Here is a 22,650-nt window from a genome sequence, read left to right as displayed (position 1 = left end):
CATGGGGTAATCGGAGTAAATCTAAAATGGAAACCCCCCTCCTCCTGGAAAGCCGTTGAACTTGAATTGAGCTCCTCCGCCGCCGCCTTGTTGGAAGAAGAATTGCTGACTACCACCACCTCCTCGTCCACCGGCAAATGGATGTCCCTGGAAAGGACCTCCTCGTCCGGACTCGGGATCATTAGGATCATCACCATTATCAAAACGAGCCCTCAGTTCCGGATCGGAAAGGACTTCATAAGCTTCATTGATAGAGGCCATCTTCTTCTCTGCATCCTCCTTTGTTACGCCTTGCGACATGGCCTTATCCGGATGATGGAGTTTGGTGAGTTGTCTATATGCTCGTTTGATTGTTCGGTCGTCTGCATCGCGGCTGACTCCGAGGACTTTGTAGTAATCTTTCTGCTTGGATCGTTTGAGTAGAACTTGAGCCTTTTGGAGAAGTTCTTGAACTTCTCGGGAGCTCTGGTGGTGTTCCTTGGCTGTTGTAAGTGTGTTGATGGCACGGTCAAACTCGTCTTCGTCAATAAAGGTTTGAGCTTGATATAACAGACCGTGCAAGGAATGTGGTTTGAGTTGAAGAATATCGGTACAGTACGTCTTTGCTTTTTTGGAGTTCATCTGATGTATTTGTTAGCATAGCTCCTTTTCGAGTCGCTTTAAGGTGCACTTACAGCTCGGTATACTTCACACGTAGTCTCAATAAGAGATGTGTAAAGCTCATCTGGAGCATTACGATGGATATATCCTGCTTCCCGGGCTTCTTTGACGTCTTCCTTGACATCATCAATCATGCCACTCTCGTCCTTGGTTCCAACCAAGAGATTGATCGCATTAGTGAACTTTCGTTTCTCCTTGAACTCTTCCAGCTGATTTAAGGCTTTAACGTATTGCTTCTCTTTACGGAAGAGCCGACTACACGACTTGGAGTCTGGATCCGAGTGAAGACATTTCCGGATCTGTGCAATGGCTCGTTCGTGGTCCCCCAAAGCGTAGAATAATGTCGACGATATTTGTAAATGTGGCTCAACAGAACCCGGTGAAATCTGTAGTATATGTGCCAGGTCACCCAGAGCTTCCTGGATTTCACCTTTCTCGAACCGGCAGTGTGAACGAAGTCGTCGAAGATTGAGTGCCACACTAGCTTTCATGATAGCCACACTAGACTGCGAAACACACGTGTCCCAGTCCCCCTTGGCCTCTGCCTGTTCGGCCGCTTTCTCTGCTGTCTGCGCCTCATCGAGTTCAACGTATTCCGGCGAAGATTTCTTCCCGGCCTTGACTAGATCCTCTTTGGCGCCAGCCCAATCTGCACTTCTGCTCTTAATTCTGGATCGCTGTAATAAGGCGCCGTCAAAGTCCGGCTTGAGTTCGAGGACACGGTTGAAATCATCGGCGGCTTGTGTATCCCTGCCTAGGGAAAGATATGTAGCGCCTCGTTGGAATATGGTCAAGTAGTTGGTCGGATCCCGAGCGACGGCGGCATCGAAGTAGGCCAAAGCATCTCGAGGAGAGCCTGTGGCAAGGTGTGATTTTGCAGAGGATATAAGCGATGCAACAGGTAGATCGGCGGGGATCTCTGCTTGGAGTGAGGAACCGACGCCGGCGCATGCCAGTAGCACGGCGAACTCTTTGGTTGGTAGGCGCATGTTGTATGTTGTAGTCTATGTTATATGGTGAAGAAATAGAATGATTGTATTGTCGGAGGTGTCTGTCGTCAGGTGGCGATCAATCGAACCTCGTGAGGGCCTTATCACATCATCACCGTCTTGTCTTGTAGTATAAAAGAGTGTAGTCAAAGTAGGCACAGAGGACAAGTTGTTGTTGGATAAGTAGATAAGTTGCACGAGGGACTGTCTGTCTGGCCTTTACGGATCCGGTATTTGATACGTGTAATTATCTGTATGGTATATGCTCCGTATAAATGACATGTATTATCACGTGGAACAGCGCCTGATTGGTAGATCTATTTTTACTCAGGAACGACAAGCTTCACTTTATTTTTTAGTCGGTTTGACAGCTCAACTCTCAAGAGACGTTCAATGGCTACAGCATGTTCCTCAAAAACATCTCTATATGCACAAGATGTTTGAGGAATTCGAGTGTGCTCCTCGGCGAGCAATATTCTCTAGCTCTTCAAAAGAGATTCCAATCAAATGGTATTCGTCCTACTGTTTTACACACCAAACAGAACAACAGCATTGACAATCTTCTTCGTTATAGCAACATCTGAGCTGTCGGCTGCATTGCTCAGTCGAGCCCGATCAGTTGCAAAAGAACATGAAAAACTCCGCGACCTCCTCGGCGACAACTTTGATACCAAAGTTGCCAAACGCATGGGTGAACTGGCACCCGTCGCTCAAGCCGTAAAGGACTGGGACAAGACACAGGAAGTGGGTTACAAGGACGAACACGAACCAAAGACAGAATGAAACTGACAGTTGTCTCCGGTACGCAGACCATCACAGAACTAAAGTCCCTGATTGACGATCCCGAAACTGACTCCGAACTGAGATCCCTCGCTCTCGAAGACCTGGAACAAACCAAAACCCAACTCCCAACGGTATCCGAGAAACTCAAATCTGCACTCATCCCACGACACCCCTTTGCAACGCTACCATGTCTCTTGGAAATCCGGCCTGGCGCAGGCGGCGATGAAGCTGGACTTTTCGCCTACGAGTTGCTGAGGATGTATCAGACTTTCTGCTCACGAAAGGGCATGCGCGCATCGATCGTGAAGCAGGACATGGAAGAGGCAACCTCGAACGACCGTCTGACCGAAGCGGTTGTCGAAATCGAGACACCTGGTAGTTACGACATTTTGAGGACGGAAATCGGCGTCCACAGAGTCCAACGAGTGCCCGCCACAGAGGCCAAGGGCCGCACACACACCAGCGCGGTCAGCGTGATGATTCTACCTAGTTTCCCGGAATCCGGCGCGAACGAGGACAATTTGAATTTTGAAGATCCGAACAGTGATTACTACGTGAATCCGCAGGAAGTCAAGTCGGAGAAGATGCGCGCCAGCGGCGCTGGCGGTCAACACGTTAACAAGACCGAGTCCGCGATCCGACTCACACATATCCCCACAGGTCTCACGGTGTCAATGCAAGACAGCCGCTCTCAACACACGAATCGGAGAAAGGCCTGGCAGTTACTACGCGCCAAACTCGCCGAACGGCGGCGCGAAGCGCGAGAGGAAGAACTGGTCAAACTTCGTCGCGGCGCAATGGGGGGAGTCGCAAGGATGGGTCGAGGCGACAAAGTGCGCACGTATAATTTCAGTCAGAGTCGGTGTACGGATCATCGTAGTGGGATTACGGTGCATGATTTGGATAGTGTGTTGGATGGGGGGCATGGGCTGGAGACTGTCATGGATAGTGTGCGGACATGGCTCGTTGATCGGGACGTGCAGATGATGATGCTGGATGAGGCGGAGAAGGAGAGCGCTTCTCCTTAGGCTCAATGACGCTACGTGTTTGTATAGTAGATGTACAATAATGGATATTGTCCATGTCATTTGCGGTGTCTGATATTAAATGAGTTTCCGTTCTGGGTCCAACGCATCCATCCCGTCCATCATTTTCTCGTACCTATAAAACAGTCAGTATGATATTAATGACTAGCATATGAAAAGAGACGAACATGGTAAACACAATTCCGCCACTCATAATCAATCGCGCAAGTCGAGGTAAAGCTCCAGACCAAAGAGTCAAGACGCCCTCATTCTTGACGATTTGCGCAAAGCATGCGAAGCTGTTCTTGTAGTTCTTCCTAGCCTCCAGAGATTGCATTCTCCTCGGAATTAGTCAAATACCCAGAGCCAGTAGGAGTAGTATCGACATACCTCGTCTTGACCGTATCAAGTGGTTGCGTCGCATATCTACCCATAATATCCATCAGCAATCCACCTCAATCCTTTCTGTCAAGTATACTACTCACACAGTAATAATCCCCGCAACACCCCCAATCGCAAAAGTACTCAAAACACCCAACTTCTCTCCCGGCGCCGCATACCCTTGCACAAACTGCTTTATAGTTGTATAACTCGAAAACCGCACCGCTGAATTCGCGGCTTGTCGTGCCGTGGTGGGTACCAGTCCTTGCAAAAAGCCTCTTATGCCGCGCTCTTGCCAGATGATTTTGCTGCCGTGGAGGAAGCCTCGCATACGCGGGTTTGCAGATTTGCGGTCGTCAATACTGTCCCAAGAACCCTATTAGATATGTCAATTTACTTGATCAGGGGTGAGGGTCTCACAGTTGAGTCTTGATACTCTCAAACGGCGTCACGGCAAGAATCGACTCCGTAAACCCAGCTCCAAACCCAGCAACGACAGTCCTCGGCCCGGATATATTCCCATTTTCATCTTGAAGTAGTCCTTTAAACTTGTCGAATGCGACGAAGCCTGCATATACATCCCAACATAAGCCATCAGCTAACTTCTAAATCCCGAGACGGAGGACGGGGGACGAACGAATTCCAGCCTTCAACGAATTCCCAATGATCAGCGTCGTACAACCAGCGTACCATTGCGCGCCAAAGGGTGGCCAGGGTAGTTTTCCGGCATCAGGTAAGCGGCGATTGAGCTGCGTTCGGGTTTTGGCAACTGTTCCACCACAACCACCACTAATGTCAGATCAATTCTGCTGAGTCAGATAGGGAGGGAGGGGCGCACATTCGGCAGGATACGTTATAGCTACGCAGAGAATTGAGGCCTTAGTACGGTCTGCTATTCAGAAAAGGGTGAGAGGAGACATGCGCACCAACTTCAACAGCGCCGGCTGTAGAACCCGCAATAATGGAGCGGAAACTACTCGGCTATACATACACCACGAAATCAGCATAGTCTCAAACATGTGCGGTCTTCAGTGTATATACCTTTGGCCGCTGGTCCTGGTCTTTTGTTGTGGAAGCCATTGCTCAATTAACGAGCGTGAGGTTGATCGGTTGTAAGTTCGAATTAAACTTGGAGAAGTTGCACTAAGAAGTTGTTCCGCAGTCGGAGAGCAAAATTGAACTACGTAATTGGCAGACTGTCACATGCTTAAGTTTCTATACAAATACAACAACTACGACAACAATGGAAAATATTTGGAGGGAAATTGCCATTTCTAGGTCTCTTAGCTGCGTCACTGTAAGACAAACCTAGACTCCTCCAGTTTTATGATTTTTTTTTCTTGTATATAGGTGTTTGGGTATTTTGGGTAATGAGGCAGTGGGTAATGGTAGAGGGAGAGGTTTTGGTTAGGTCAGTCGTCCAAGAGTATGATTCTCGCAAAAGATCAAAAGTCGAAGTGAGTCGAGAACCGGGGTGGACGGCGGTAACAATGAGAAAGGAAAAAGGTGAACCGAGTTTTTACTGGCGAACGTTCGACCAGTACCCGATGCGATGTGTCACAGATCCGAATGGGATGTTTTCCTCGAAGAAAGCCTCAGACGCAGTGATGCGATGCATCCCACTGAAACGTGAAAGGTGAGAATAAAAGTTGAGATAAATTATGCGATGACAAGGCAAACTCAAGCCCTTGGGTAAGCCTGGGTTTGCAAACGGAAAAGCTCCTCCTGCGAATGTTCATCAACTCGTGCTCCAGAACAAAACAACGCCTAGAAACACCGGGCTAGAGATAACCATGACCTCAAGTCCATAACCGTTGACCTGAACACCACCACCAAACGAAGGAGATAAAAGGGACACGAGAAATAAACAGGTTTCAAATGATGCGATATCCGAAACACCTCTGTCCGAGTCTTTCGCAGCTGAAAGTACCGAATAGGATAAAAGGTGCAAAGATTAAAACATCTAAACATATGGTACAGACATGGTAACGGAGAAACGTAACTCATCATGTAGCGGCCATAACAACTTCAACGTGAATGTTCTCTATAGGCTAAATCAACCTATCATCTGGCTTCTGACTCAAGAGAACTTTAATCCAGAAGCACTAAATAAGCGTTTCGATTAAGAAGCAGGGGTTGGTTGAGGTTTGCTGCCATCATGACCATGGGGATTCTGATATCCACCCCGGCGCTGACCTTGGCCGCCCCGGCCACGATAACCCCCTCGTCCACGGCCAGTATTGTGGTTATTGTAGCGACCACCAGGGTGATGTCCGCCCTGGCGGTATCCATGATGCTCACGCTGTTGACCCTCTGAGCCAGGCTGAGGTGCAGAAGCAATAGGGCGAGGAATAGTGTCTGGTGAATCATAGACGTAAAGCTTCTTGTCAATAGATTGGGGAATAGGCTGGATCTCAGTGCCTAACTCCTGCTCGATCTTGTATAGGTTGAATCGATCTTCCCAGTTAATCAAGTTGATTGCCAAACCCAAATGTCCAAAACGCCCAGAACGACCGATACGATGTAGATAGGTTTCGGCGTTTTTAGGGAAGTCAAAGTTGATCACGACATTGACTGCCTGAATATCGATACCACGAGTCAACAAGTCGGAACACACGAGGTTGCGGCAAACACCGTTACGGAAGTCGTGGAAAACACGGTTTCGGTTGTGCTGAAGCATTCGAGCGTGGGAGTAGAAACAAGAGTAGCCGAGTTCGGTAATTTTCTTTGCCAGCAATTCAACACGGTTTGTCGAGTTGCAAAAGATGATGGACTGGTTGATTTGGAGTTTCGAGAAGAGAGTGTTGAGACAGTGGACCTTTTGCTTTTCTTCAACAAAAGCGTAATATTGCGTAATACCACGAAGGGTGAGTTCGTCCATCAGGTTGATTTCATAAGGGTTGCGCATGTGCTTGTCCTGTAATTATTGTTAGAACGTTCATAGAACCAGGATCATAGGAACCAACCTTGAAAGACTTGACAATCATAGGGAACGTAGCACTGAACAGCATGACCTGGCGGTCCTTGGGGTGGAAAGAAAGAAGCTGTTCAATGACTGGCGTAAATTCAGGGGAAAGAAGTTTATCGGCTTCGTCCATAACAAAGGTAGGGCATTCCGACAAGTCAGCAACACCTTTGCTTGCCAAATCAAGGACTCGACCAGGTGTTCCAACAATGATGTGGACGGTATCGTTCAAACGGATAATGTCGTCCATTAACCCAGTACCCCCAGTAGTAACCATAACGTTGATGCCAAGGTGTTTTCCAAGGGTCTTGCAGACCTGCGAAGTTTGGAGGGCGAGTTCTCGAGTGGGGACAAGAATGAGAGCTTGTGTCTTGGTGCTCTTTGGGTTTATGCGTTCGAGAGTAGGGATGATGAATGCTGCAGTTTTTCCAGTACCGTTTTTTGCGCGCGCAAGTATATCGCGACCCGTCAGCGCCACAGGTATCGTCTCTTCTTGGATGGGAGATGGCTTCTCAAAGCCCGCCTCGAAAATTCCCATCATCAACTCCCGCTTGATATAAAAATCTTCGAATTCGAGGCCTTTTGTCGCGGTAACATCCTGTCAGTCAACATTAGCGCCGCTTTCCTTCGTATCAGAAACTCCAAAAGCGAACCTCAGTCTGTGTTCGGTTGTCCTTTGCGGGGATCTTCAACTGGTCTTTCCATGATCCGTCCGTTTCCCTAAAATGCTAGTTGAGCAAGAGTGATAAAAAAGAACGGCAGGCAATCCATGTCATACCCTAGCTTGGTGTTGCTAAGTTGTGATGTAACGGCGTCAACCATTGTGAAAGTGAGTGGTGGTACGAGTGAAAAGAGTTGGATGTTCGAGTTGTGACGTAACGAGTCGGCGAGACTCCAGATGGTCTTTAGTAGACAACTTGTGAGGTGAGAGTATGAGAGGTTCTGTGTTCTGTTCAAGATGTCAGCTTGATATGATCCGTGAAGGATGCACGGCGTCAACGAATAGTGAGGGGTCAAACACTCACGTTAAACCAGGACAGGTATGACAGCGAGATCAAAGTTGTGGTAACTCGAATATTTCAGATTGTTGAGTTGCGAGTCTTGCTTAAGTAGTCAGGTATTCGACTTGGCAGGTGTAGTTGTGATGCACAAGTTCTCGAAGGGTTCGGCAAAAAAGAGGACTATGGGAGGTGGTGTGCGCAATCAGGTCTGTCGTTTTTCGTTTGCTAGATTCTTTCCGAAACTTGTCGAGTCAGGGTCGCCAAACGGTTTGCTTTTTCGCGGTTGGTTTTTCGGTTTCAGGGTGATATGTTGGTGAGCACGAGGGATGGTGAGGGAAGACTCAGGGAAGAAGTGAGGATCTTGTGAAGGAGAAATCCCACACGGAAGAGAGGCAGAGAGATTATTGGGGAAAGCTCGAGGGGAGGCATTCACCAATCAGCAGCCGCTGTTGCTGGGCGGGGAGCCCGCCCTTGCCGTTTTGGGACCAATGCTTTCTTGCCCTGTTGATGCTCGACTACTTGACAAGTTGTATAGACGAAACTTATTCTATGCCCTGAACAGCGGTAATTAACGTTGATTCATCGAGAATATGTACAGTACTAGCGATAGTGTCGCGTTGCCCGAACCAGGGTATCAATATCAAAATCGTTAAATCAAGACGCACGAAATGTCAACGTGCTCTGCCCTCTCTCCGGCTCCGCCAGTCTATAGTCATAGTAGTAAGCATTTGTTGAGTTCAATAGAAAGAATGGGACATACTCTTTGACTCGAACGTCTGGAGCAAGACTTATATCAGATCGTGACCCAGGAGTGATGAGAATAAACTGACGACCAATCGATCTTCTTGCAGCCAGCATCTGAAGTAGACAGTCAGTAATATAGTCACAGAATAGATATCCGAAACTTACCAGCATATCTATAGATGATTTCCGGTTGATGTGATCCATATAGACATCGCTAAACATCATCAGCAATAATCAATTAATTCGAAACCCTTCTTGCACTTACAACTCGTCAAGGCAGCGGATAGGCGATCCCATAGCTTCCCAGAGTGATAACAACAAACAAATCTGCGAGAAAGATTTTTCACCACCGGACAACGTCTTTGTGCCACGGCCTCCTGTGTTATTCCTGGTAATATCGGGTTCGACCTATACCAAATAGTCAGTAAAGTCCGAGCAAAAAGACATCAGAGATGCGTACCTGAAGGTCTAACAGCTTAGACTCATGATCCATGAGAAGTCGACCGCGGAAGCTTCGTTCACTGAGTAAATATGTGAATTGAGCCTTAGCTCGAGACGAGATATGAGCTCTAAAGACCTTCCATCGCTCACGCCGGTAGTTGATCGATCGTTTGAGTTCCTGTTCATTGACAATCAGCATAATTGTTGGGGGCCCTGAGAAGCGGCATTACCTTTTCGAGCCTTTCCGTGCTCTGAAACATTACTTCAGCGGCCTTGACAGCTTTGCTTGCCTTGAGCAATTCTACCGCTATCTCCTCTCGTGTAGCGCCCATTCTAGCAATAGTCTTAGTATGTCAAGCATATTCAACCAAAAGGCAAACTCACTGTTGATCATAACGATCCAAGTCTCTAGAGAGTTTATCTAACTTCTTATCAAGACTATCAGCGGTCTCCCCTTCATCGACTGGAACCCGAGGAGAGACAATGCTGGCCTGCTCGATGTAATTGGCGACACGAGTATTCATCTCGTCTCTGTTCCCTATTCTCGCCTCGAGTTCCTGTTGCAGATCTTTGACGCGTTCATATGCTTGGTTTTTCTCATTCAAAACAGCTCGTCTGTGTTCGTCGACTTTGAGGCGTTCACTTTCGGCAATGCGTACATTTCCTTCGAGGGGTTTAATCTCAGCCTCCTTTGCGGAAATTGCCTTTCTTTGCCTCAGCATTTTCTCTCTATTGGTGTCAATCGCAGCCTTGGCATCGTCCTGCGAATTGACGGCCAGCTTAAGCTCTTCCTCTCTCTCTTTGAGAGTCTTTTGTAGCGTCTCCAATTTTCCGTCAACCACCCGGTCTTTTTCAAGGGCGTCTTCAAGAGCATCGGCTGCATCTGACAGCCGTTGTTGTTCAATTCTCAGCTCATTCTCCTTTCTTTTGTGCTCTGTCAGTGCCGCCTTGTGTCGTTGCAATTCGGCTTGGGATGCTGTAAGTTTTGATTGGAGTTCGTTCAACTCGCTTTTGAGCGCTTGAATGTGGTCTTGTTGGAATCTATAGTAGTGTTAGCAGAGTTGATGATACTGAACGGGAAGCACGTACCTGATTTGAGAGTCAATGTCCGATTTCATACGCGGCCGCCCGACATAAGGAGCGATAGGAGCTTGACTAGGTTCGCCCGTACGACCATATGATAGAGTCACACCTCGTCGTCGGTCTCTTGCGTCAATACACAAGCAACGTCTGACGTTCCTCACGCGGCCTCCCTCGAAAAGAATTTTGGACGCCTCTTCCACGTTCTCGATCAACACTATCTGCTCAATGGCATGGTTGATAATCAATTGCCGACGAACGATATCTTCGTCAATCTAGAAACAGTCAGCGTGAGGTCAATCACAATACCGTAGCATAGTTTACCTCTAGCACGCTTAATATAGTATCAAACCGCTTATCAGGCTCGTTTGCTGATGTATCAATGTTACCGTTGCTTCCAATCAGAATAGGCATAACACTAGTAGGTGATTAGAAATGTTTGATAGCTGGGGAGGAAAGCCATACCAGTTGACTCTTTGCATAATTTGCATGAGTATATTCATATCTTTTTTCGATGTGACAATGAAACTGTTGAGCGTGTTGTTCAAGGACTGCTCGATAACTGCAGACCACTCTGGTTTTTTAAGTCTGACATGATTACCCACTGGCCCGACTGGACGCTGATTAAACGACTTCTCATGAGCAATGGCACTCAAAAGCTGCGGCATTTTTTCAGAAAACCCCGAAAGAGCCTGCCCGCGGTCTCGAGACAGTGATTTAAGCATTGTTTCCGCCTGGTCAATCTCTTTTTTTTGCCTCTGAATGGGTATAGCGGCCTGTTTGGCGTTTTGCTCGGCATCATTGACTGCATCCTGAAGACTTTTGAAGCCTCCTTGATGTTGATTCAATTTCTCTTCGGCTTCATCGGCTTCAGCTCTTCGCTGCGCGATTTCTTCTTGTCTGCGAGCAATGTCACCACCGGCAATATCCGCAAGTCGTTTATTCTCATCGACGATATCCTGTTTGAGACTCTCTATCGCTAAATTGAGACTCTTGATCGATTCGTTGATCCTGCGTTGTTCGGCCTTCGATGGATGTCAATTGGTCATCTATACTGAAACAAAGTGGCGTGGATGCTTACTTTGATATCATGATGCTCGGCCATTTCCTTCGCGTTATCATCTTTCAATACCTGACCCTCCTCTTGAGCTTTAGTTAATGCTTCCTTTGTATTGTTCAGCAGTTCAGTCGCAGTCTCAAGTTCACGCTCGGCGTCTTCATATTTTTTGTCAAAGGTAGCAGTCACGGACTCTGCAGAGGCTATCTCGCCGTCAAGTCTCGCAATCTCCTCCTGAATTCGGTCCCTAATCTGTAAGTAGTCAGCTTCGAGCACTCATACAAGCATTTTGAAAGATCGCTTACCCTCTCCTGGTTCTCGACTTGTGCCCAAGCCATTTGTGCTCTAAGGTTTCGAATCCGTTGCCTGAGGGTATTTCGCTGATCAGAAAGCTCTAATCTGCGCTGCGCCTTTTCCTTGGTCGTTCGAAGTATTTTCAAATCCTCTCTCTGGACCTCCAGCCTTTCTTTCATCTGGTCTATATATCCTTCAATCACGCGATAGTCGTTATCCAGCTGTTCGAGCTGCACACCCTTGACAAAGAATTTGTACTTTTCAGCCGGGCTTGAAGAGCTCAAGAATTGACGAGCCATATCCTGCGAAAGAACGTTCATGGGGTTGTCGATTTGTAGATTGAAGTAGTCCGTGATAGCATCGAGGTCTCCCTTTTTCGTTGATATGATTTTGCCAGCCTCGCTCTTGATTTTGAAACCGCTCGTTCCGCTCTTGGAGAATGAACGCTCCACGATGATGGATTTGCCATATTCGTTAGGCATGTAAGCACCATCGCCTTGATTTTTGATGCGAACGATAATAGTCGCAGACCTAGATGTGCATGAGCCAGCGATCCTCACTTGATATGCAAACATCGAAACTGTAACTCACTCTTTCCCCTCCTTGATGAAACTCTTCAAACTCTGCCCTCGATTCGTAACAGACGCTTTCGCACCCAAACATAAAGTAAGCGCAGTCAAAATCGCACTCTTCCCACTCCCGTTTTTGCCAACAATGAAATTAATAAGAGGTCCCAAATCCACGGAAAAATGCTCATGACACATGAAATTGAAACAATCTACGCGCTCGATAATGCCATGGTCGGCGGGTATATTCGGTTCGTCGCCGTAGTATCTATCATGTATATACTGCGTCTGCTGCTGTTCTAGCGCATCTTCGTCTTCCTGGTCGACTTCGGGGGCTTGCCAGGGGATGTAGGATTTTTCTCGTCCTCTTGCGTCGGTCTGATCGCTTCTTTCGCTTGTGTCGCTGCCACCGGAGATGGAGATGCTATCGTTAGAGGTACGGCGTCGTTTACTCTATATTGGTCCGCGGTCAGTATTTGTCTTTGAGGTGATGACAGCGGGGGAGCCGTTACAGGAGTCACGTTGGAACTGCCACTGCTCGCATCGTCCTCATCGGAGTCTGCCTGTGTACGCTTGTGAGGTGCCATATCTTGCAAGTTCTGACATGTCCTGATATGATCGCCAAATATATGTCGTGTCAGGCAAATAAGTTGTCAGTCATCTCAAGCCCCAAAGTCTCGAAGTTTAGTGTTTGGCGCGTACTCGTCGCGTAATTTACGGATCGCGGCATCACGTGGAGCGGGACTTTAATTCAGTCGGCAGCTTCCCGATTCGTCCCTCCGTTTCTATTGCTCTACAACATACAACAAGAATTTTCCGTATAAATTCATTGCAATCTTAATACATGATCATGTTCACGTTTATACTGCTCAAGGGCCTAAAGCAAAGAACGGAACTCAATAAGAACTCCGGAGGACATCATGTCCAGCTTGTCTAATAAAACGCAATCACCTTATCACGTTTAAGCTTTGACAGGCTCCTCGGCCACGTAGTGCAGGTAAGCACCGAGCAACTTGGTGCCTTGAATGTAGTTTGACTTGTCGAGTTTCTCGTTGATGGAATGGGCGGCATCGGTAGAGCTCCCCATGGGCAACAAGAGAACGTTTTTTCCAGTGGCTTGCTCGAAGGTCAATGTGACGGGGATACTGTTACTACACGTCAGAATTTTCTCAGGCGTCTGTATAGTTGACTACGTACCTTCCACCCTCACGGGTCATATCTGGCTCTACACCAAAGACTTGCTGGACAGCTTTGCCAGCAGCGGTAAAGTTCCAGTGCTTAGGGCTAGCCACCCACCATTTACCATCGTGCATCAATTCGACATTCAGTGTGTTCTTGCTTCCGAGCTTGGCAAACTCGCTGTTGATGAAGTCCTTCACTAGCCGAGTCACATCCTCGCTCTCCATATTGGGAACGGTTCTGATGGAGAATTTTCCAATAACCTTGGCTGGGATGACGGTCTTGGCACCAGGCGCTGAGAAGGCACCCTCGACACCGTGGATGGAGAGAGATGGGTAGCGCCATCTAGCCATAAGAGTTCTCTCCTTGGTAGCGTGAATGCTGGTCTTGCTGCCGAGAGATTCGTGAAGGTCATCCATAGAGTAGCTGATGTTGGGGTACAGTTTCTCCTCCTCGGCAGTGACGGGTGCCACGAGGTCCATCAAACCGGGAATCTGAATATTACCCTGGGAGTCGACGAGCTTTGAGAAGACTGTGACGAGATCGGTCATGGGTTCATGAGCAGAACCACCGAACACTCCACTGTGCAAATCTTGGCCAGGCCCCGAAACGGTAACGGCATAGTAGTTACATCCTCTCAGTCCATAAGTGAGGCAGGGCTTCTCAGTTCCCAGCCAGTAGTTGTCAGAAATGCAGACTGCATCAGTGTCCTTGAAGAAAGCCTTGGCTTCGGCCTGAATGAAATCATCTAAACCCTCAGAGCCGTACTCCTCCATACCTTCGAAACAGCAGAGCAAGTTGACAGGGAATTCAATTCCGGCCTTCTTGTGAGCTTCGATAACGTTCAACCATCCGAGAACAGGGCCCTTGTCATCTGTGCTGCCTCGTCCGTACATTCTGTCCTTCTCATCGATCGTCAATTCGAAAGGCTCTGTCGCCCAGCCATCTTCTTTCAAAGCCGGTTGAACGTCGTAGTGGCCGTAGACGAGGATTGTCCGCTTGTTGGGATCATTTCCGTAGCGAGCAATGACTACAGGAGGCAAATCGAGGTGCTCTTTGCCAGGTTGCTTGCCGAGCGGACGTTGGTGGACTTCGGCACCAAGGTTCTCCAGTTCGGTTGCAAGAAATTGTCCCATCTGTTATGACATTAGTTTCTCATGACGCGCTAAGATCGTTTTTTGTTTGGTAGTCTACCTTGAAAACATCTGGGCGGTGTTCATCGGCAGCAGAGATAGAAGGAATAGCGACAGCTTTTCGGAGACCTTTTACAGCAATTCCAGTCAGAAAAAATGCGCCACTTTTCAGAAAAGAGCAACTCACGGTCAATGAATGACTCCGAAAGGTCATCGACCCTGAATACCCATGATTAGCGATACAAAGCCAGATGAAAACAGCTGGTAGAGATAACGAACTGCTTGAAAAAAGGCTCCAACTGAGGCGCCATCTTGGAATCACTGATATGTCCGTAGTAGAAACGATGGCCAAGATGCGATTTCAGAGATATGCGAGGGTTGGATGGACGTTTGTGCAGGCAATTTTGCAGGCTACTAGAGGTAAAGAGAAGTGTCTTTGTCGAGTATTTACTCGCTGTGAAAGAAAGAAGCTTGAGGGGCAGAGCGGGGGGCATTATTATCTCTGGTGCTTCTGATTGAGTCGATTTGCTGGGGGGAGCGGCCAGCGTCGGCTTGCGTTATTAAGGTGCGGTCGAGGTGTCATTGGCGAATTGGGCGATACGCCTCGTGACACATTACTACTCCGTCCGTGCAAGGGACTGAGAGAATTTTTATAACTTCAAAAAGGATTGAGTATTTGTTGTTTGTTGTTTCTTGTGGGCACTACCTCCTATAGTCAGTGATTGTGAATGAAGTGAATTTTGGTGATTTCAAATAATAAAGTTACACTGAAAATTTCTATGATAATACATGATGAGTATAAAAACACATCCCAAGCGAACCCTTGCTCGTCTTGAGTCGAGATAGCAGAAGAATTCGAAATATTTATGCCGTTCACCGTTCTTCTTACTGAAAAGCTTCCCAATCCATCTCTTCCTCCTTTAATCATCCTTAGCCCAGGCCTCCTTTCGGAGTTCCCGGTCCTCCCTAGCCATGCGCCGTGTAGCACCCCATCTCGACTTGACAGCCTCCAACACCTTCCTATGGATCTCCTGCTTTTGCGCTTGCGGGATAGGTTCACAGACCATGTTGATGAACCGAGCCGAGCAATCAAACTTCCTCGCAAGCTTCCATCGACTCCATTCAACGGGGTCCAGAGTACGTAGTCTCCTAATTTCCTTGACATCCTCTACTGTTAAATGGTATTTCTGCCTTTTGGGAGCCTTGGTGGCCCAAGGGAGGTCTTCCGGTGCAATGCTTAGTGTCGGTTCGGGTTGGACGAGGTTTCGTCGGATGTCATTCTTGGGAAGGAATATGTTTGGTGTGTGGGTAGCATCCGGGGCGCTCGAGGGAGGATTGAATATGATACTGTCGAATTTCTCTTGGGTCGGTTCAAAGGAAGCATCTGGTTTTATTCGGAGGCGTTGTTTTGTTCGTCGATAGGTGGACTGATATCGTCTCCCTGATATTGAGGCCAATTCACACCAGGACGGCAGCAAAAAAGGGAGAGAAACAAGGGATTGCCGAGCGGCGGTGAGAGGAGACTGCATTTTTCCCGAGAGTGCGAGATGCTAATTGACAAGAAACAATTTTATGGCAAAGTTGTCGAAGGAGGTGAGTGGTGATGAATCAATCCGAGAAAACAGATTTTGAACTTCCAAGACTGAGAGGTTCAACGACTCCTAGCACTGTGCCATTCCTCGAATACAAGCAAGCGCAATCCTTATAAGAAATAAAAAAAAGATGGAATTGAGCAGAGCAAGTGTGCGGCTCCTAGGAGGTCGTGTTGAAAGCCTTTGATACCAGTAAGCTGGTGAGCTGTTAGAGATTCAAAAAATCCCGGACCGGCGCGTTGACGCTAGCACATCACGTGATATATTTTCTTTCATTGGATCCTCTGCCCTGATTATGCCGTCTACAGTTTAGTACTTCTTCAGTCCGAGTGATTGGCACGCGACACAGGCTGATGATTCTATGACCATTAAACCGCGAGTCTTAATATGAAAATGCTTTTAGAGTGTCTGAGATATTGTTATTTCGTTCTTGCTTATACTTCTCTAAAGACTACAGCAATCGAGTTTTTTCATCCTTGCTCAACAACCCAGCCTATGCCCGCCAGAATGGTTCAATGGAGCGTTAAAGGTGGAGAGATCAAGGCATGGAGACCATGTTAGCTTCCGAACATTTGTTGGTAGATCGTCGCTGAGCCGAAGGATTGCGAGGTCGCAATGGACATCATCCGTCAAACAACATAGCTCATTATGATTCAAGTATACAACATGTCGGGAGCCTTGACTTTTCGTCCAGAGATGCATGGTTGGTCATCTCTGACCCGAACACATCTCCAAAAGATCAGCACGATGGTCACAATGATCGTTAACCTAGGCGGAATTCTGCTTGACCGCGTCCAAAGCACGCTGAAAGCGAGCGCCAAGCTCTTCAGGATCTTCCAATCCAACACTGACCCGAACCAAATCGAATGGAACATTAAAAGAAGAAGCCTAATCGAAATGTTAGCGTACATGACCTGAGTGGTCCAGGTATGTCTTGACTTACCCAATCGGCCTCGCCATAATGGGCTAACAATGTGTATGGACAGCTGCGATTTTATGATTAGCATGACGGGTGTGCTTCGTTAAGAGTCAATGTTACACACCTCAGGGTGAAATTAGTTCCAAGGCTAGGTCCTTTCATGACTTCAAGCGCATCGAAAAACGTGATAGCGTCTTCTGTTGTGTGGAGAGTAATGGAGAATAGACCGCCGTAGCCTCCATTTGGATGGCGTAACGCATCGTAGTTCGGCCTTGATGAGCTGTATTTCGGATAATGTACTTCCTTCACTACAAGTTCTTTGCGTCAGCAGTGTGATCAATCAGTAAGGTCTAGATTTCACGGACCAAGGGGAGAAGCTTGCAGGATCTGAGTCACAAACTCGGTCGTGGTGTTGATCTTTTCAATCCTGGAAATGAAGTCGCGGCTATTTCTCTCTAGAAAAACTGCATCTTCGGCCCAAACATTATCTTCGTAGTCTGTCGTGTATGCTTTCTTCAAGAATTGATAATGAGGTCCTTGAGGATTGAGCACTGCACTACCTCCCATGACATTACTGTCGCCGCTGAAGATTTTTGACAAGCTGCTGACAACGACATCCGCGTGTTGCAAGACGTTCACGTTGATAAAACTACCAATTGTCTCATCTACAACGACGAAGAAGTCGTATTTGTTCGCGAGCTCACGGATCCGCTTGAGATCCGGAGACTTCAACAATGGATTTGAGGGGAACTCGGTGAATAACGCAAGAAACCTCTCCCCTTTCTCTAGACGTGCTTCCAAATCCTGGAGATCTTCTGATGATCCATGACCGTAGAACACGCAGCCAGGGCCCCATTTCTCGAGAATCTTCAATGTGTCTGTATAGGGGAATCCGAAGCATATACTTTTCTGGGGACCTCTAGCATTCAAAAGGGTTCGATGAGCATTAAAAATAGAACTCATGCCCGTGGGGTATAGGAATACGTCGTCCTCAGTCAAGCCTGCAATGCGCCCATCGGACGCTTCGCTCTCAAGAGCTTCGTGGAGTTCAACGTTAGCGGTAAGGGAACCAGCAATTCGTCTTCGCATCGCTCGTTTAGCGTTTTGTGCCAATGTTGCGCTCAGATTGCGACCGAACCGTTCTTCGACAAAAGAGGAGAATTCTCGTCCGTCAGATGACTCGGTGGCCTTTGCATTATCTTCCTGCTCTTTGGGTGTTGCGGTTCGCTGTTGGTATCGTTTGGGTCCTTTAGAATAGATTGATGGTTTTCCGTCGGAAGCTACAGAATGGTCCTCGATGAGGTAACCGTCTTGCAATGCATTGGAGCAGAATTCACTGCGACGACTTTGCACACCGTCTCCTGTATGCTGCCAGACTTGTTTCGCAATGGGGGCATATTCTTTAGGGTAGATCACGCCGAACAACTTCGAGTTGACGTGAGATCGTATGTCGGAATCGACTCTCGACGATGGTATGAAGCGAACAATTCGAATTTTGGAGGACTCGCCGGCTGGGATCCTTGCGATTATAAAGGTTCGACAAATCTCTGCGGTTCGGGATGAAGGGAAAAGTGTTGTAGCTTCGAGGTCGGCATTGCCGCAACGGCGCAGTACTTCCTGAGCGAGCGATTGAATCAGGGGATGTACGAAGAACCTAGGATATCCGCATTGCATGCGGCTCATAACCCAGTCTTGTCCCTCCTCGTATCCGATATTGCTCTTCCATGTAGGAAGAGAGACACTGATAGCCTGTGGTCGCGTGTTAGATGAGATCCCAACAATTAGGGGGAAATGCGCGGGGCCTTCACATACATGATCAGTGTTTGGAGGCACGGTGCCTCCTATGGCCTGGAGCATGATGTATAGATGTTTAGATGTTTTTGAATTGATGTTTTCAATGTGTTCAATTGTTTCTGTATATGGTTCATAGTAGTTATCTCTTGTCGAGCAGATTGGGCGACTTTTTCAGTCTGTTAAGGAAGGATGTGTCATCGCTGGAGGGGCTGCCGGTCGCCGAAATCGGGCAATACGGACTGCGGGCAAGAGCAAACACGCCCCAAACAGCAGGAGCGATGGGCGTTTTGGCAGGTGAGTCACCTGACTCTTCTCAGCTACGCATCTACGCAGACAATCTACAATTTGTTTTAGACGAGTTCAGATGCTTCGCCATCATCTACTGCAAACCGATTGGACTGTGTCGCGGAGAAAACAATCATCATCAGCAATGAGTCCCGCTTTTCTGGCCGCCGAAACAGGCCCACATCGAAAAATCCAAAATGGCAGGCGGTGTGTTTCCTGCACATAATTTTTTTCGAGCTTTCGTCGACTAAAACTTAGACAAGTGCATCTTCATTTTGATGCAAAATCAAGCTTTGTGAAATCATGGAAAGCGGACGCTGAAAGCTCTACTTTAGAGTAGCTTATACAATTTCATCGTGAACAGCATCCAAAATGTCGGATCCCTCTACGAAACGACGCAGGCTCAATGGCCCGGCCTCTCCTGATGGAGAGACCAGTCCGGGCTATGTAAGTTCAGACAATGATCGGGATAGCAAAGTCACTTCGACGCAAGCCACACAACAAAACCCTCAGAATTCAACAAAATCTGCAAACCGCTTTGCAGAGGTGGGTAAAGCAACCGGTTTATCCAAGTCCAGTCTCTTCAAACTCCAGACAGACGAGCTGCTTGCTGGATTGAGGCCGGATTATGACAAGCTTATCTCTACCGTTCAAGATAACCTGCGCCGGATCAGAGATATTTTGCAGCAATTTCCCGAGCGAGAGTCGAAGCGAGCCGACGTTGCCGCCAAAGAATTGCGAGACAAATATCACGTTACAGTGCCTTTCCCGTGTCACTCACCCGACGACCTGGCAAAGTGCCATGTTTCATCCAAGCCTCCGGCCAGCATCGATCTTGTTGGTAGTGTCATTTTACGAGCCGGATTACAAGCTACTGAAATCTTCAACGTCGATATTGCTGTGACCATTCCTAGCTCGCTGTTCCAACCGAAGGACTATCGAAACTATAAATACTTTCAAAAACGTGCTTTCTATCTTGCGTGCATTGCGGCTAGCCTTCGTGAAGCGAAATTGCCTTTTTCAATACAGTATGGCTATCTAGACGGGGATTTTCTACGTCCCATTGTTGTGTTGGAACATACAAAGAATGCCACCGGAGACGCTCTAAAACAACCCATCCGCATTCGCATATTGACTGCTGTCGAAGAGGACTTGTTTCCTGTCGCACGAACGCTCCCATCAAAGAACAATGTACAAGCTTCGGGTGCAGACGATGAACTACAGTCTAGCGAGAAAACAAAGTCAAGTCCGTATTACAACTCTGCTTTGCGCTTCGAATCGACAGTCATATCATATCAAAAGTGGCTACAGAGCTCTTTGAAAAAGTATACATCAATGAGAGACGCTTGTCTTCTCGGCCAAACCTGGCTTCGACAACATGGTTTTGGGTCCTCTATCGGAAAAGGAGGTTTTGGTAGATTCGAGTGGATGTTGCTTGTGGGCCTACTTTTCGAGGGTGGTGGTGCAAATGGTAAACCAATCTTGCTACCGTCGTATAGCAGCTATCAAATTTTCAAAGCAGCCATGCAATACTTAGTTTCCCGAGACCTGATGCAGCCTTTGTCGTTATTCGCCAACGATGTTGAATTTCCAAGCGGTGGTCCGGTGTTTTTCGATGGAAAAAGAGGCTTGAACATACTGTACAAGATGACCATTGGATCATACAAACTGCTTCGTCACGAATGCAGCCTTACACTCTCGCTGCTGAATGAAACACGTTTCGATAACTTCGAAAAAGTGTTCATTTCCCAAAACAATGATCCTATGCTCAAATTTGACCGGCTAATTTCTCTCACTACGGAACAGAAAGCCACCAATCCTCTACACTCGATTTTCCATCAAAATCATATTTATGATATCTTGGAAAAATCACTCGGCGACAGAGCAAAGGTCATCTGTCTGTGGACTGGTTCTCCATCGGCTCGGCCGCTCAAATCGAAATCTTTGAGCGAAACTCACTCACAGCAAATTTCAATTGGCCTCATATTGGACCCTAAAAATGCGAGTCGACTCGTCGACCACGGACCGGCAGCAGAAATGCAAGAGCAAGCTGCGGCTTTCCGTGCTTTCTGGGGTGACAAGGCAGAGTTGAGAAGATTCCGAGACGGAAGCATCCTTGAGAGTTTAGTATGGTCCGACCAAGGACCAGTCGTCGACCAAATCCTGGTGTACAGTCTTAGTCGCCATCTGAAAGTCCCCCGACACTCAATCAGATGTATTGGAGACGAATTCGATCAGACGTTACAACAGCTTGCGGGTTCAGAAAAACAGACTGCCGCAATGTTTCATGGCGTTCGCGATGCGTTCCAGTCGTTGCAGTCGTCATTCCAAAGCATGGACGATATTCCACTTCAGGTCAGGCATCTTCAGCCTGCAAGTCCGTTCCTGAGAAGCACTGCTGTGATACCAGATCCAAAGGATATTGGGCTCACTTCGGTGGATATCAACCTGCAACTTGAGAGTTCTACCAAGTGGCCGGACAATCTTGATGCCATCCAAATGACCAAGGTGGCGTTTTTACTGAGGATCGGGGAGGCTTTGAAGGATAACGGAGACGTGACGTCGTTCAAGGTTGGCTTGGAAAATGAGAACAGACGCCTGGTAAACCGAGCTTTCCTAGACATCGTGCATAAGACAGGCATTCGATTTCGAATGAGAATACACCACGAACGCGAAGCAACGCTACTTGAAAGGAAGTTGAAAGAAAGCGGCCTCAGTCCTCAGTACAAGGAGGACGTAGGCGCTGCCCTTTTCGAATACAAGAAAACCTTCATCCACACTCCACGTCTCACGCAGGTTGTCCAAACGCTTTCCAACCGATATCCTTTGCTATCACCTACGGTGCGCTTGATGAAACACTGGTTCAATTCACAACTTCTCCTGTCTCATGTCACCGAAGAATTTATCGAGCTTCTCGCCGTCAACGTCTACGTCTCAACTCACCCCTGGGCCTCACCTTCTAGTTTGATGACCGGCTTTTACCGAACTCTCGCCCTACTGTCAAAATGGAACTGGCAACACGAACCTCTCATTCTAGACATGGGCGGACTTACGACAGAAGACGTCAAAGCCATCGAAACACGTTTCTTAGCCTGGCGCAACATCGACCCTGCAATGAAAAAAGTCTCCATGATCCTGGCATCCGATCTCGACCATGATGGAGTAACATGGACACTAAACGAAAAGCCCCCCAAAGTTGTCGCAGGCCATATCACGCGTTTGGCAAAAGCAGCCGTTGAAGCACTTAAGCAGCAACACGGCAAGGAAGACAAGATATCACTCGAAAAACTCCTTTTTACACCCGCGCTCTCGCCCTATGATTTCGTAATCCATCTCAAAGACCCTAACAAGAAGAGCAAGAAACACAACCAACCGCAATTCGCAAACCTGAAAGGTCTCGTCAATCTGTCCGCTTCTGAAGCGTCCAGCCGAGACATCACGACGTCATATCTGAGTGAACTTCAAACACTCTTCGAGCATTGCATTCTCTTCTTCTACGGGCATGAGGAAGATGTCATTGCGGGATTATGGAAACCTTCTTCCACGGCTTCAAGAGCGTTTCATTTGAAGACGGCTTATTCTACTCGTCCCGCGAATAACGATACAGCTGAGGTCACGTTGAACAAGGAGTCGATATTGAATGAGATAGCTCGACTAGGTGGTGGTTTAGTACATAGCATCGAGAACAAAAGTGAGTAAATAACATAGTCCCTTTAGAAGATGAGGGAAAACTTTCACCGCAATGCAACGTTGAAAAAAAGA

At 47.6% G+C, this 22,650-nt stretch overlaps 9 protein-coding genes across 9 annotated transcripts; 2 read left to right on the top strand and 7 right to left on the bottom strand.

Moving 5' to 3' along the window:
• Positions 1-21: 21 nt before the first annotated feature.
• On the bottom strand, positions 22-1,649 carry BHQ10_008997 (uncharacterized protein; the record flags this gene model as incomplete). Its single annotated transcript, XM_040881863.1, has 2 exons — positions 22-621; positions 675-1,649. The coding sequence occupies 2 exons, from the start codon at positions 1,647-1,649 to the stop codon at positions 22-24; spliced, it is 1,575 nt and encodes a 524-aa protein (XP_040737499.1).
• Positions 1,650-2,156: 507 nt separating this feature from the next.
• On the top strand, positions 2,157-3,460 carry BHQ10_008996 (uncharacterized protein; the record flags this gene model as incomplete). Its single annotated transcript, XM_040881862.1, has 2 exons — positions 2,157-2,393; positions 2,459-3,460. 2 exons carry the CDS (start codon positions 2,157-2,159, stop codon positions 3,458-3,460), a joined length of 1,239 nt encoding a protein of 412 aa, XP_040737498.1.
• A 75-nt stretch (positions 3,461-3,535) lies between these two features.
• On the bottom strand, positions 3,536-4,918 carry BHQ10_008995 (uncharacterized protein; the record flags this gene model as incomplete). Its single annotated transcript, XM_040881861.1, has 9 exons — positions 3,536-3,593; positions 3,646-3,795; positions 3,848-3,883; positions 3,943-4,200; positions 4,259-4,406; positions 4,529-4,627; positions 4,677-4,697; positions 4,765-4,819; positions 4,880-4,918. The coding sequence occupies 9 exons, from the start codon at positions 4,916-4,918 to the stop codon at positions 3,536-3,538; spliced, it is 864 nt and encodes a 287-aa protein (XP_040737497.1).
• A 1,042-nt stretch (positions 4,919-5,960) lies between these two features.
• BHQ10_008994 (uncharacterized protein) lies at positions 5,961-7,625 on the bottom strand (the record flags this gene model as incomplete). Its single annotated transcript, XM_040881860.1, has 4 exons — positions 5,961-6,755; positions 6,805-7,401; positions 7,457-7,523; positions 7,582-7,625. The coding sequence occupies 4 exons, from the start codon at positions 7,623-7,625 to the stop codon at positions 5,961-5,963; spliced, it is 1,503 nt and encodes a 500-aa protein (XP_040737496.1).
• Positions 7,626-8,458: 833 nt separating this feature from the next.
• On the bottom strand, positions 8,459-12,573 carry BHQ10_008993 (uncharacterized protein; the record flags this gene model as incomplete). The annotated part of the gene is made up of 14 exons (XM_040881859.1): positions 8,459-8,510; positions 8,565-8,662; positions 8,714-8,762; positions 8,814-8,956; positions 9,009-9,167; positions 9,220-9,322; positions 9,374-10,030; positions 10,079-10,344; positions 10,394-10,487; positions 10,535-11,094; positions 11,151-11,378; positions 11,432-11,951; positions 12,012-12,439; positions 12,499-12,573. The coding sequence occupies 14 exons, from the start codon at positions 12,571-12,573 to the stop codon at positions 8,459-8,461; spliced, it is 3,432 nt and encodes a 1,143-aa protein (XP_040737495.1).
• A 374-nt stretch (positions 12,574-12,947) lies between these two features.
• BHQ10_008992 (uncharacterized protein) lies at positions 12,948-14,609 on the bottom strand (the record flags this gene model as incomplete). Its single annotated transcript, XM_040881858.1, has 5 exons — positions 12,948-13,131; positions 13,184-14,301; positions 14,360-14,427; positions 14,486-14,517; positions 14,578-14,609. 5 exons carry the CDS (start codon positions 14,607-14,609, stop codon positions 12,948-12,950), a joined length of 1,434 nt encoding a protein of 477 aa, XP_040737494.1.
• A 609-nt stretch (positions 14,610-15,218) lies between these two features.
• Positions 15,219-15,827, bottom strand: BHQ10_008991 (uncharacterized protein; the record flags this gene model as incomplete). The annotated part of the gene is made up of 1 exon (XM_040881857.1): positions 15,219-15,827. One exon carries the CDS (start codon positions 15,825-15,827, stop codon positions 15,219-15,221), a length of 609 nt encoding a protein of 202 aa, XP_040737493.1.
• Positions 15,828-16,658: 831 nt separating this feature from the next.
• Positions 16,659-18,666, bottom strand: BHQ10_008990 (uncharacterized protein; the record flags this gene model as incomplete). The annotated part of the gene is made up of 5 exons (XM_040881856.1): positions 16,659-16,778; positions 16,834-16,876; positions 16,934-17,117; positions 17,175-18,558; positions 18,622-18,666. The coding sequence occupies 5 exons, from the start codon at positions 18,664-18,666 to the stop codon at positions 16,659-16,661; spliced, it is 1,776 nt and encodes a 591-aa protein (XP_040737492.1).
• Positions 18,667-19,260: 594 nt separating this feature from the next.
• Positions 19,261-22,587, top strand: BHQ10_008989 (uncharacterized protein; the record flags this gene model as incomplete). The annotated part of the gene is made up of 1 exon (XM_040881854.1): positions 19,261-22,587. One exon carries the CDS (start codon positions 19,261-19,263, stop codon positions 22,585-22,587), a length of 3,327 nt encoding a protein of 1,108 aa, XP_040737491.1.
• Between the last annotated feature and the right edge of the window lie 63 nt (positions 22,588-22,650).

Source organism: Talaromyces amestolkiae, assembly GCF_001896365.1.
Source record: "Talaromyces amestolkiae strain CIB chromosome Unknown scaffold22.1, whole genome shotgun sequence".
Classification (NCBI taxonomy): domain Eukaryota; kingdom Fungi; phylum Ascomycota; class Eurotiomycetes; order Eurotiales; family Trichocomaceae; genus Talaromyces; species Talaromyces amestolkiae.
This window is presented reverse-complemented; position numbering and strand designations above follow the sequence as displayed.